General features: G+C 36.9%; 1 protein-coding gene across 12 annotated transcripts in view; it reads left to right on the top strand.

Annotated features, from left to right (window-relative positions):
• The window catches only part of LOC306854824 (calcium-dependent secretion activator 1-like), a gene marked incomplete at its 5' end in the record, with an annotated part of 117,350 nt that overhangs the window by 19,572 nt on the left and 84,930 nt on the right, over window positions 1–12,848 (top strand). For all 12 annotated transcript variants that reach the window (XM_079393058.1, XM_079393056.1, XM_079393060.1 and 9 more), the window contains one exon: window positions 1,107–1,439. In XM_079393058.1, the coding sequence (XP_079249184.1) occupies window positions 1,107–1,439 (333 nt within the window). The remainder of the gene's footprint in view (window positions 1–1,106; window positions 1,440–12,848) is intronic.

Genomic DNA, 12,848 nt, shown 5'->3' with positions numbered 1-12,848 from the left:
GTCACAATTAAGAACATGTCTCTGAAAGGGTTTTCCAAACTGTCCTGAGCAGCCCAGAACTGTCTCCTCATCTAACACACCTGATTCAATCTTGGCAATCTTCTTATAGCCTACGCCAGGGCTGTCCAAACTCGGTCCTGGAGGGCCGGTGTCCTGCAGATTTTAGCTCCAACTTGCCTCAACACACCTTCATGGAAGTTTCTAATATGCCTAGTAAGAGCTTGATTAGCTGCTTCAGGTGTGTTTAATTAGGGTTGGAGCTGAACTCTGCAGGACACCGGCCCTCCAGGATCGAGTTTGGACAGCCCTGGCTTACGCCATCTTTATGTAGAGCAACAATTCTTTTTTTCAGATCCTCAGAGAGTTCTTTGCCATGAGGTGCCATGTTGAACTTCCAGTGACCAGTATGAGAGAGTGAGAGCGATAACACCAAATTTAACACACTTGCTCCCCATTCACACCTGAGACCTTGTAACACTAACGAGTCACATGAAAATGGCTAATTGGGCCCAATTTGGACATTTTCACTTAGTGGTGTACTCACTTTTGTGGCCAGCGGTTTAGACATTAATGGCTGTGTGTTGAGTTATTTTGAGGGGACAGCAAATTTACACTGTTATACAAGCTGTACACTCACTACTTCACATTGTAGCAAAGTGTAATTTCTTCAGTGTTGTCACATGAAAATATATAATAAAATATTTACAAAAATGTGAGGGGTGTACTCACTTCTGTGAGATACTGTATATATATATATATATATATATATATATATATATATATATATACTGTATATGTGTTTGTACGTATATGTGTGTGTGAAAGAAATTAATAATTTAAGAATTAGCAAGGTTGCTTTAAATTGAGTAAACGTATAATTTTACAACAAGAACTTTCTATTAATCAAATAATGCTTAAAAAATCTTACCAACCCCATGCAGCATGTCTGAAATCCTCAGCTGGTTATTGTGGACTTTGATGTGCTTGAGGGTAGCTGGGAGTTCTGGAAGGGCCTGGATGTTGTTGTCATCCAACATGAGGTTATTCCAAACTGTTAACCAGTAGTGCATATTTGTTACTGTGACAAGATTTATGTTTGATCACAGGTGTTCCTTAAAAGCGACCGCGTGTCCCGTATGGTCCAAGGCGGTGGTTGCTCAGCCAGTGACTCTCGTGAGGTCTTTAAGAAGCACATCGAGAAGCGAGTCCGTAGCCTGCCTGAGATCGACGGTCTGAGCAAGGAGACTGTCCTCAGCTCGTGGATGGCCAAGTTTGACACCATCTACAGGGGAGAAGAAGACCCACGCAAACACCAGCAGCGCATGACAGCCAGCGCTGCCTCCGAGCTCATTCTCAGCAAGGACCAGCTGTATGAGATGTTCCAACAGATTCTTGGCATTAAGAAGTTTGAGCACCAGCTGCTGTATAATGCTTGTCAGGTAAGGAGGGGACATTTATGCAAGTCTGTTCATTGTCAGAGAAGCGCACACTTGTTTCTACTACATGACATGGAAAATATAGAGATATATGTGATTATCTGAGTCTGGTTTTGGCTCTGTAATAAGATTTTTACCATGCTTTTCTTTTTTTGGAGGAAGATGACTAAACCCAAAGAGCTCTGCGAGAGTTGGCTTGAAAGCAAGCATAATTATGTGTTATTTCAAATCGTTTGAAATCGGTCTAGAAAGCATCTGCATGGACCAGAAAAATCTCTGTCAAGATTCCTACAGCAGGCTGAGGAAAAGCAACAGTGCCTTTGATGAGTACGTGCGACTTTGCAAATCATGCTTCAGTTAGAAGAGCTTTCATTAGACCAGCTGCAGAAATGTACACAAATCAAACAAAACCCAGAGGGCCGCCCACATTGACTTGACATCCTTCAAAAAGTCACACTCTGTCCTCACAGTAGGTCTTCTCAAAATACACTGCAGAATTATATGAATTCAGAAGGTGATGTCATCCTAGGCTCTTTGGGTTGTGGTCATTTCCTGTTTGTGGTTAATGAAATGAATGAAAACCAGCAAAGTGCGAGTTTGTTGAAAAGCTATTTACACTGACAATAGCATGGATAGTGAATCATTGACTCTGCTTCAGGCAACAAGAAATGGTGTAGAAGGAATGAATGAAGAGAATAGTGGAGCACAGTAGTGGCTGTAGATGGAAGAACGACAATGAGTGGGTTCCAGAACAATAGAATAGACAGAAAAAGAGAAACAAATAAAGGAAAGCAGAGGAGCGTTCAGCTGTCACATTCATAGTGTGTAATCATAAGCTCTGCTCCAAAATGTGGTGAGTTGTCATGCAGTATTTTAAGATCGCTCCAAATGGTACAGTATGCAACTTAATTAGTAAAATAATAAATACAAAATAGTGGGAAAGGTGAGAAAAATAAACATACTTTGGGTTCCGTATGCATTATGTTTATAAAGACATGTTACAAAAGATTTATATTTCAAATGAATGCTGTTCTTTTAAAAACTTTGTATTCTTCAAATAATTCTGAAAAACAATTATCATGTTTTCCAGAAAAATATTAAACAGCACAATGTTTTTAAATGTTCATAATAAGAAATGTCTCTTGAGGAACTTCTCTCTTGCCTGACAAGATTAGCAATGTGCTAATGCTAAACTCTTATTTTAATCAATTGTGAGTGGCTCACTAGATTTTGGAACAGACCTAGACCCTTGCCCATGGTCATATGAACAAAAAAATAAACACGTTTTGGGTGGAAAGCTTATGGTTTATATGCCCCAAATTCCACACATCTTGCATTGCACAATGACAAAAATGACATTGAAAAACTGAGATTCAATATCTGATTTATACTTGAAAAAAACTTAAGAGTTTTGAAAAATTACAATTAATTATTAATTAATAATATGTAATAAATAAATAGATAAATAAGTAAGTAATTCCGTAAAATGGAGGAATATGAACCTGCAATAGGACACTTGACCTGAAACATAATTTGACATTGTATTAAATAATAATAATAATAATAATAATAATAAATAGGCCTTTTTGGACCCCTCTGTGTTTTATTGATTTGTGTACTCGAAGGCTCCTGCAGATTTTGGACAATTGTGGGATTTGAGACCAGTGGGAATCCGAAGGAGGTGTCAGTGTAGGAGTCTGCTATTCATCATTTTCCACTGTCTGTGTTCACACTGGAGCCAAGCGGGCCCTTTTGAGTGTGTGCCATTTTGATTATCTTTCTATTAGCCTCATGAATCCTATTTACTGTGTAAGAATGGTAATATCCCTGTAACCATAGCAACGGTGGACACGCCGACCAGGTCTTACCTCAAATCTCGGCATCACCCCGGTCCTGTGGTTACAAACGCTGGCATATTTGTCTCTTTCTTTAGCTTCGTCTCTGTGTCATTCTCACTGTTTATGCAGGGTGCTTAAGTCTTTTATTTTTCACAGCAAGTCATTATTTCTGTTTTTCCACCGGGACTTCCAAGCCTTCCTGCTTTTTAAATTAAATCTTGTTGATAGGCAGAGTCTATCATAGTCTGTGTTAAACAGCTGTGTGTGTGTGTCTATGTGTATAACAGCATTCAGTATCAGTGCATTGGCTGTCTCCTGGGTAGTAGGAGTTTAATCCAATCTATCGACTCCTGAGGGTATTTCAAGATACCGTCCGTGGATGGCAAGTGACTGACAGGCAATTAAATCCGATAGAAAATGCTGGAAAACGGATCAGTCAATCAGTGGAAATCAAGAAGCTATTAATTTGGGGCCCGTAACTCACTCTGTCACTTTAGCAACTCTCTTGCAACTGTTATGCGGTTAATTATATATAATTATTAGAGGTATTCATTTTGCATCTAAATTTATAATTAATTCTAAAAAAAATTATTCACATTTTTTATTAATTCAAATGAAAACGTAATGTTATTAATTAAAATTTAAATGTCAATTAAATGTATTGAAAATGTAATATCTTTGGCAATTGTCTAGTACTCTAGTTGATGCCTTTTTGAGCATCTCGCCTCCATGAGCTGTGCATTTTGAGGAATAGTTCACCTAAAAATGAAAATTAGCTGAAAATTGATTCACCCCCGTGTCATCTAAGATGTACACAAGTTTGTTTCTTCATCGGAACAGATTTAGAGAAATTCCTCTGCAGATCTTCTGCAGTGAATGGGTGCCGTCAGCATAAGAATCCAAACAGCTGATAAAAACAATCACAGTATTCCACACGACAGTCCATAAATTAACATCTTGTGATGTAAAAAAAAAAAAAAGCTGCGTGCTTATGACCAAAATAGTCCATAATCCATAATTACATTTTCTCCAGTGAAGAAGTCTATCCCTCGTTGTCCTCTCACATCAAAACCCACTGATATATTTGTTTTTGCATGAAAACATTGCTTGATTGGATATTTCTCTCCTGATTCAGACGAGATTACTTTTTCACTGGATAGTATATATATTCGGCAAATTTTTCAGCAAAACCCAAACATTTTATATCTTTTATAATTTTTAATTCACAAAAAAACAACAACAATCAATTCAAATTAGACTAGACAGATGTCTTAACAGCGAATACAAAGTGGTGGCTTAACGCTGGTCTCCTCACACGCACATGGCGTAGGATCAAATCCATTAATGATGTCCCGTGGTGAGGGCGTAGTCATAGGATGATGCATCCACCTCACAGAACGCAGCAGGAACCTTCTTCAACTCCGTGTCAGTTATGACCTGCGTACCACACAGATGCCACGCTGGGAATCTCAACAAAAGAGCTCACTGCTGGCCTACAGTCTTTTACTCTTTCCTCTTCACTCATTCTCATTTCGACGGTACATATTGATTAACAAATGCATTTTACCCTGCAATAATGACTATAACTCGAACAAATTGGATTTCAGTCATTCGCCCAAGATATGCATTTTGGTGTGGGCGTCCTGATGTAGGAAGCATTATTCTGTTGAATGAAATTTTGTCTTCCTGGCTTGGATAATGAAAGCCCAATCTGAAGTAATTGGCATGAACAGCAAATACAAGAGGAGCAGCAAGGTGACTCGACCGGGATGTGCACACTCTGGTTGATTGCTATTAGCGAACACAAACTGATAACAAATCAGCAGCGTTTCTACACACGCACACATGCACTTCAACAAATGGCATCCCTACCTGAATGCATTCATGACGGAGACACTCTCCATATAACTAAAAGTCAACACAGAAATGGCTAAACAGCTACAAAGCTTTGTCAAAGGCTTTTTGAGCAGACGTTGGTAGGCTGGTGCAGCGAGGACAGCTGTTGCCACTCATTTACTCTCATCAATCCTCGTTGCGCTATCTGTTTTCTCTGAAATGCAGATAACACAATGAGCTTTGAAAGCTCTGAAAATAAAGACCATGTATGTGTTTGTGTCGTGCTTTGCCGAATCCCTTTGTGCCCATGATGCTTTGCGGTGCGTGTTTGATAGCCGCAGTGTGACTATGCACTGCTGAGGGTCTGTGTGTTTAAAGGTGCTTGTTGTTTGACGCCCTTGTCTGATCTGAGGTAGTTGTCATGGAAATCGTAAACATGCAGGGCTTTTAAAAACTCTCTTGACCATCAGCTGTTCTTCCCTTTGAATACATTACAGACTGTAACCTTATAATTACTTCTTTCTCTGTCCTTCTCCAACCCTCTCCTTTTCTCAGTGTCAATCACCTAAAAAAAAAAAAAAAAAAAATACATATTTAAGGATTGAGTGAGTGCACCAGTGTTATTTTAGTATTATTTATATATTATTGAATTGTAGTATAAATTCATATTTTGAATTAGCTTTTTTTATATTTAATTTTAGTTTAAGTTTTGGTAATTTTGTTATGTGCTTTTGTCATTTTTATACATAGATTTAAATTTAGTTTTATTTAAATTTTAGTTTAAGTGATTTTAGTGCTTCAATTAAAATTGCAATAACAAAAGGAAATGGAAATTATGCTTTTAGTCCCCAGATGGTGTAGTTATGGCAATGGCTAACTAAGCCATTACCATTGCTGTTTTTAAATATATACAGTACCAGTAGATTAAGGCCTTCTGAGTGCATTGTAGTTATATATCAGACATGAATTACATTCTTATGGAGCCTTTCAATCCAGTAATGTCAGGTTTCTCAGCTAGATATTTAATAGGAGGCTGCACGACACTCTTGATAAACATAAATTCATAAATGCGGTGTATTACTCTGGGCTGCTGAAATATTGAAACTTCAATGCCCACCTGAGGTTTAACTTCCTTTCAGAAAGTTTCACTGACGCTGAGAGTAACCATTAAATGGTTAGAGTTCCATTTTGGAAAAGGCCCCTGTTGACCATGGCAGTCATTTGCTGTAGCTACAAGAAGACTGGTCAGCAGGGTCTATTAGATGAAATGTACAATAATGACATAATAGACCTGACATGAAAGCAACACAGCCTTTTCTTTCTTGCACTCTGACACATTCAGTCATCTATATTTTGCGACCCGCAAATACATGTTTGCTTCAGGCAGGATTATGGGATCATGTGAGACTATAATGGTTTTATTAATTGAACCAAGAACTCTTGTGGCTCCCATAGCTCATAAAAATAAATTATTTACAGATCTAGTAAATTAGTTATCTTGATTATGTGCTGGACAGGTTCTGTGTATTTTTCCCACCCATGTCTGTACATTCTCGCTCATCTGCATAAAGATGGGTCTGTCTGCTCGCTGTCTCTCTTTCTGTATCTTAACAAGCTGCCACTCCTGTGCTGATTGCAGTGGTAAAGAGTAATTAACTGAGAGATCGTTCAGAGTGTGTTATCTGCACACTCGCCAGCTGAAATCTGTGTCCAGAATAATGGGATTGAATTGGCTAGTCACCATGACAGAACTACAGTAAATACTTGCAATATTAAAAAGTGGCAGGTAAGCTGCATAGCCGACAGGGATTATATGAGGATTTGTTGTGCCAAAGCCTCCATGAGTGAGCGTTTTTCACCATCAGTGACGAGCTTTCAACCATCGTGCAAAAGATTTTATTTTTGAAAAGGATGATTATTTTTTTACCCCAGCAGCATCTGCGTTACGACATGAAAAAGTACTACAGTAAAAACATTTATGAATAATTCAAATCATTTTTTTAAAAGGATTTGGCTATTAATGCCATGTCATTCATTTATAATGTAATAATAATAAATGATCCAGTTATCCGAGAATAAAAAAGATTAAACAATTAAAATAAATTACACTATTGTTTAAAAGGTTGGCTTCAGTAAAGAATTATTACTTTTATTCAGCAAGGATACATTAAATTGATCAAAAGTGACAAAGACAAAAACAAAAAAAAGGTTTCCACAAAAAATATTAAGCAACTTAAGCACCAAATCAGCATATTAGAATCATTTCTGAAGGCTCATGACACTGCATAATGGCTGCTGAAAATTCAGCTTTGCTAAAAAAAAAAAATTAAATTGTAAAAATTTAAAATTGTAATAATTGACAAGTATACAGTATATACAGTATATTAAAATAGAAAACTATCATTTTAAATTGTAATAATATTTTAAGTATTATAATTTTTTCCCACATTAATTTTTGTAAAAGTACCAGCTCCAAACATTTGAACGGTAGTGTAGCTCATTAGTGCCATATCATAATACAACCTACCTATAAGTATAAATAATTCATACCTTTTAAAAAAATATATATTTTTAAAAGCTATAAATGTCAGAATAAATTATCCATTAAAGTGAAGAATAACGAATAAACAATGAAATTATAAAAAAATTTAAAATAAATACATGGCTCATTGGTACAGTGGTATTATTTTCATAAAGTGTCAAATCGGTAGGAATGGATTTTTATAATAAATAACATTTCTCCTTTCACCCTCTATCTATACTGTGAATCCTCTGTAATTATTTCAGGTGTCTTATTTGAAATATTTAATATATATTCATACCGTATAGCTAAGGTACTGTATGTGTCTCCCAGGTGGCAGATGATGCACTTATTTTATAGTAATGCTTCTGAATTGTGGCTTTTCATTGCACAGACTGTAAAAATTTATTATTATCCCATATTTGTAAGTATTGCTTGTAGTTGTAGGGTTCACATAGGACACGCTATCATTGGTAAAAGTAAATAGTATATACACTATATATAGTATATTTTAAATGCACAATACAACATTGTCCTAAACTAAAAAGTAAACAGAGATATGGATGTGAAGGTAACAGACTGCTTCAAAAAATCATTTAGACAGGCCTGTATTACAACAGACTCTGTGCACCTGTGTGTATAATGCACTTTCTTGCCCATAGCCTTATTTCTCTTGCATTAATCCACGCTTCTGTATTTGTCTTCATGCATGGATTCATCACATGCATTTGTTATATGAGGATGGCAGCCATTTCCCCCTCTTTCTTCAAAGTAGAGCTTGGCTCGTCAAGATCCACTTTCTCCCTGCCTGTGCTCAATACCAGCATGGATCACCTCTTATTACCCATCTCCTCACTATTGATCAGGAGCAGAGCCCTGGGCAATCAGACCATGTTTTTTTCCTATAGCTAGAATAATTTGCTCTGCTGTTAGAGATCTTGATAGTGTTCTGTCCTCTGCTTTTCTTCCTGTGGTGGTTTTTCTCAGTCTGTAATGGTGATTAAACTCGTGACCCTTTCTTAGACGATTTCCCTGCCCTCAAAAGCTTGAATATTGCTGGAATATTGATTAAAGAAAATTTTCCATTGATTGACTTTTCCCCTATTGCTGTTCTGTCCATTTTCTTTACATGATAAAGGTAAAAAACTAACCTGGACTTTCACTGCCTAGTGGCGGAAAGAGCACTTTTTCCTTCAGTTTGTGAAAGATTGCAGTTGCAGAGATGTTTACAATAAAACACTGTATGACTTTACTTTAATTTTACACATCTATTTTGGGAGTAACATTGTGCCTTGAAATCAGAAAAACATGAAATCAGATGTCTAGCATTAAAGTTCACCCCCTGCTAGTTTTGTACGCCTCCATCATGTGGTGTTGGATGCTAACCACCGTTACACCTACGCTAATCAGCGTTCCACTGAGTTGCCTCCGTCCCAGAAGAACTAACTTCACCAAACAGACTAAATATTTAACGACCACAGTTTAAGAAGCGCTCTTGAACATTCTGAGTGCATAGCAGGTCATTTTAGTTTTATCCCTGGAGAGAGGGACTGTGTTGTTAGTGTGCTCTACTGTTAGATTGAAGCAAATGCTACAAAATACTCTAGCAATACTATGGTACACTGATTACAATAATAGCCTAGCTTGGTGCTTTAATGTAATAATTGTCAACAATTTTTTTAATTGTATGTCAGATCTTATTATACCCTACAATGGAAGCTATAAATAGTCATTTGTCATTCTGTTTTATTTTCAGGTACCTCACAAGCTAATCATTAGGCCACTTTAGCATGCTTATAGCTGATTATTCTGTTAGCATTTTGCTAACCAATTAGCCTTCCTTGTTACATATACATGACCCCCCCCCCCCCCAAACCAATTAAGTGCAAACTCTGCTTTGCAGCCGATTCTGAGGATATTCATTGGTCTTGTCAATCAAAGTGCTGATTGCATACACAACATTGAACCTAACGTAAATCCATAATCCTAACCTCAGCTCTAACCTTAACTTAGCTTTGATAGTGCATCCTGATAGAGAGCATTACTATGTCATGATCAGATTTGTCCATGATTTTTCACATTTCTTGAAAGGCGACCAGTGTTGTTATTGTTGACTACATTTATTAAAAATAGTTTTCGGTAGAAAAACGGCATTGTTTGTCGGACATAGCAACAGTAACTAAGGAGGGCAGGTTTTTGCTAAGGGTCTATTGACCAATGAAATTGGCTGTGGGGTGGGGTTTGCTGCTTTGAGAAAATAGATAATGCTGTTTTAATTATCTTAAATATGAAGGTGATCTGTTTTGGAACAGGCTTTACAAACAGATTCCTCTTGTGGTCTTGGGATGTCAATCTGCAGGGTGATTGAATATCAAGGAAAAATATCTTATTAGTTTGGAATAACATGAGGATGAGTAAATAAGGACAGAATGTCAATTTTGTGGCAAATTATTCTTTTAATGTTTGAGAAACTGTTGTTCTTCATGACGCTGTCTGACTCTGTTTTGTTGGACTCACCTTCTACTCACACACACATACACACGCACTGGCCAGACAATCTCTCTGCCTTGGCTGACTTAGATTAGGCACATTAATTTAATTACACATGTCTTGTTTGCACCAAATCTGATCACCAAATCAGGCAATGACATCATGGATTGCTCCCTTGCTGGTGCATGAAAATCTCAACAAAGTTAGGATGTGTCATGGCACGCCGGGTTATTTATTGTTGTTCATCTGAAGGCCTTGTTTGGCAAAACCCATGTTTTACATTTTATCAAGTTCCATTGACTTGATAAGAACCTCTCTAAATCTGGTTCCAAGGTGTCACGATAGAACGGTTGGTTGCTTACAACTATGCCATTCATCTGGATTACATTATGGCTCAAAGCCAGAGCAGATAAATAAACAAAGAGCTAATCAAAAGCCTCACAGAGCAGTTAAATGACAGTGGTGGCAGGTTCTTTTATGTTAGCTGGTTTGTCTTTGCGATGTCAACACAATGAGAGAGGCAGCTGAGATATGAGGCATGTGTGAGAAACACTGAACGCTGATTCATCTTTAGCATTGACTATCTCAGTCTACCAGCAGCAGGAGAAGAACCATGCATGCTGTGCTGCTTGGTCTCAGCTTGAAAAGCTAATTTCACTGTTAGAATGTTTGTGACCAGACTCAAAAATCCCATTTAGGGAAAGTAGTTTCATTTGGGGGTGGTCAAGGCAGTTCTGTTTAATGCTAGGCTGGACTTTTGATTAAATATTGTAAAGGAATATATTTGATAATAAATGTGTTACTAAGTGTGTTTTTTCAGAAGTAAATTTCTACATATTAATTGAGCTAAATTGAGCTACATATTAATTGAACTAAAAAGTTTCCACTAACGTTGCCAAAGATCAAAGTTGTGTGTTGTGTTTATGTGTAAGTGTGTTTATTTTCAAATGTAGACCTTGTCCCTTTTGGGTTTCCATAATCTAATGCACATTCCATACAGATGACAATGAGTGTTTTTCATTTCAATTAAAAGTGATCAGGCTGTTAAAATAAGGGCTTAGAAAAGATTGCTGGATATGCTAAAGTTTGAGGAGTTTGTGGCATTGTGTCTTTTATAAAATAGTTTGGATGTATGCAGTTAGACTAGTGTTTTAAAGTTAGCAATTTTCTAGAAAGCAAATGCACTACTTTTTATGTTTGGGGTTATTTATTTCAGGAATTAACATTTTTATTCAGCAAATGACATTGACAAAATTATATTTATAATGTAAAAGTTTTTTATTTGTAGTTATTTTGAACTTTCTGGTTATTAAAGAATCCTGAAAAAAAGAAATTAAATATTTTCAACTTCTTTCAGCATTGATAATAAAAACTTTCTTTTTTTCTTTTTGAGCAGCAAATCACCATGTTAGAATGATTTCTGAAGGATCGTGTGACACTGAAGAAAAAGTTCGGCTTTGCCCTCACAGGAATAAATTACACTTAAAATGTATTAAAACAGAAAACAGTTGTTTTAAATTGTAATATTATTTCATAATATTATGGTTTTTATTGTATTTTTGAGCAAATAAATGGCTCCTTTGTGAGACAGATTTTAAAAACATAAATTCTTACTGACACCAAACTTTTGAATGGTAGAGTATATATACTGCTTAGTTATTTCTGTGTTGAAACTGGTTGAAGATGTGCCAGATTTTATTAAAGTCATTATTAGGGCCCCATTGACTTCAAAATATTTTCTATCATTAAGAAGCAATAGAAAATCAGGTTTTCAACAACATGACTTCATCTAATAAACCTGAAATTGCTGGACACAGGTGCATTCTCTGTGGAAAGTATTTTTGATCTTGGATGGGGATGAGGCTTAATCTGTGTCTTGGACACCCATCCTGTTATTATGCAGTAAAATTAAGCATTTCATTATGAAAACACCCACACATTGGCATGATGAGTGTGTGTTCATATACTGTATGTGTGGGACAGAACTTGTACATGAATTCATGCGTGTGTGATGTGAGCATGTGTTTTAATTGTGTATGGCTGCACAGTTATATGCACTCATTGTTCTGTGTGAGCAATGTTTATGTTGCAAGTGCATTGGTGTGTGTGCGTTCATTTGCATGTAGGAATCCTCATGGAAGGATGTAGGTGTTTGTAGCTATTTGAGTACTGAATTAGCCCAGTTGGAGTCAGGAACGGGGACACCATGGCCACAGCCTGTCCAGATGGTCCTCCACCCAACCATACAACTGACTGGCCAATTCTTCCCCCGTAAGGCTCTGAACCCACCATTAGTTCAGAACCCTTTAGTATAGAACATACTGGGTATTTAAAGATGCGTCCCTTGGCCATAAACTGATATATTTGTAGTGACATGCTGTTTGATTTTTGCAACAAGATATTTAAACATTCAGGCCGCCAGCTAAGAGTTTCATTAGGTTAGGCATTGAATGATGGCAGTACAAAAATAGCTAATTAAAGAAATACTGAGGTCTGTCCTATTCTTAGCAAGGGTGATTTTTCTGGCTTGGAGAGTTCACTGTTAGCTAAAAGGAATGGTTCATCCAAAAAAATGAAAATTTACTCACCCTCTGGCCACCCAAGGGTTTATTTCTTCATTGGAACAGACTTCGAGAAATTTAGCATTACTTCGCTTGCTCACCAATGGATCCTCTGCAGTGAATAGGTGCCACCAGAATCAGAATTCAAACAGCTGATAAAAACATC

Source organism: Barbus barbus, assembly GCF_936440315.1.
Source record: "Barbus barbus genome assembly, chromosome: 35".
Taxonomy (NCBI): domain Eukaryota; kingdom Metazoa; phylum Chordata; class Actinopteri; order Cypriniformes; family Cyprinidae; genus Barbus; species Barbus barbus.
Note: the sequence above shows the minus strand (reverse complement) of the source record. Positions and strands in the feature narration are given on the sequence as shown.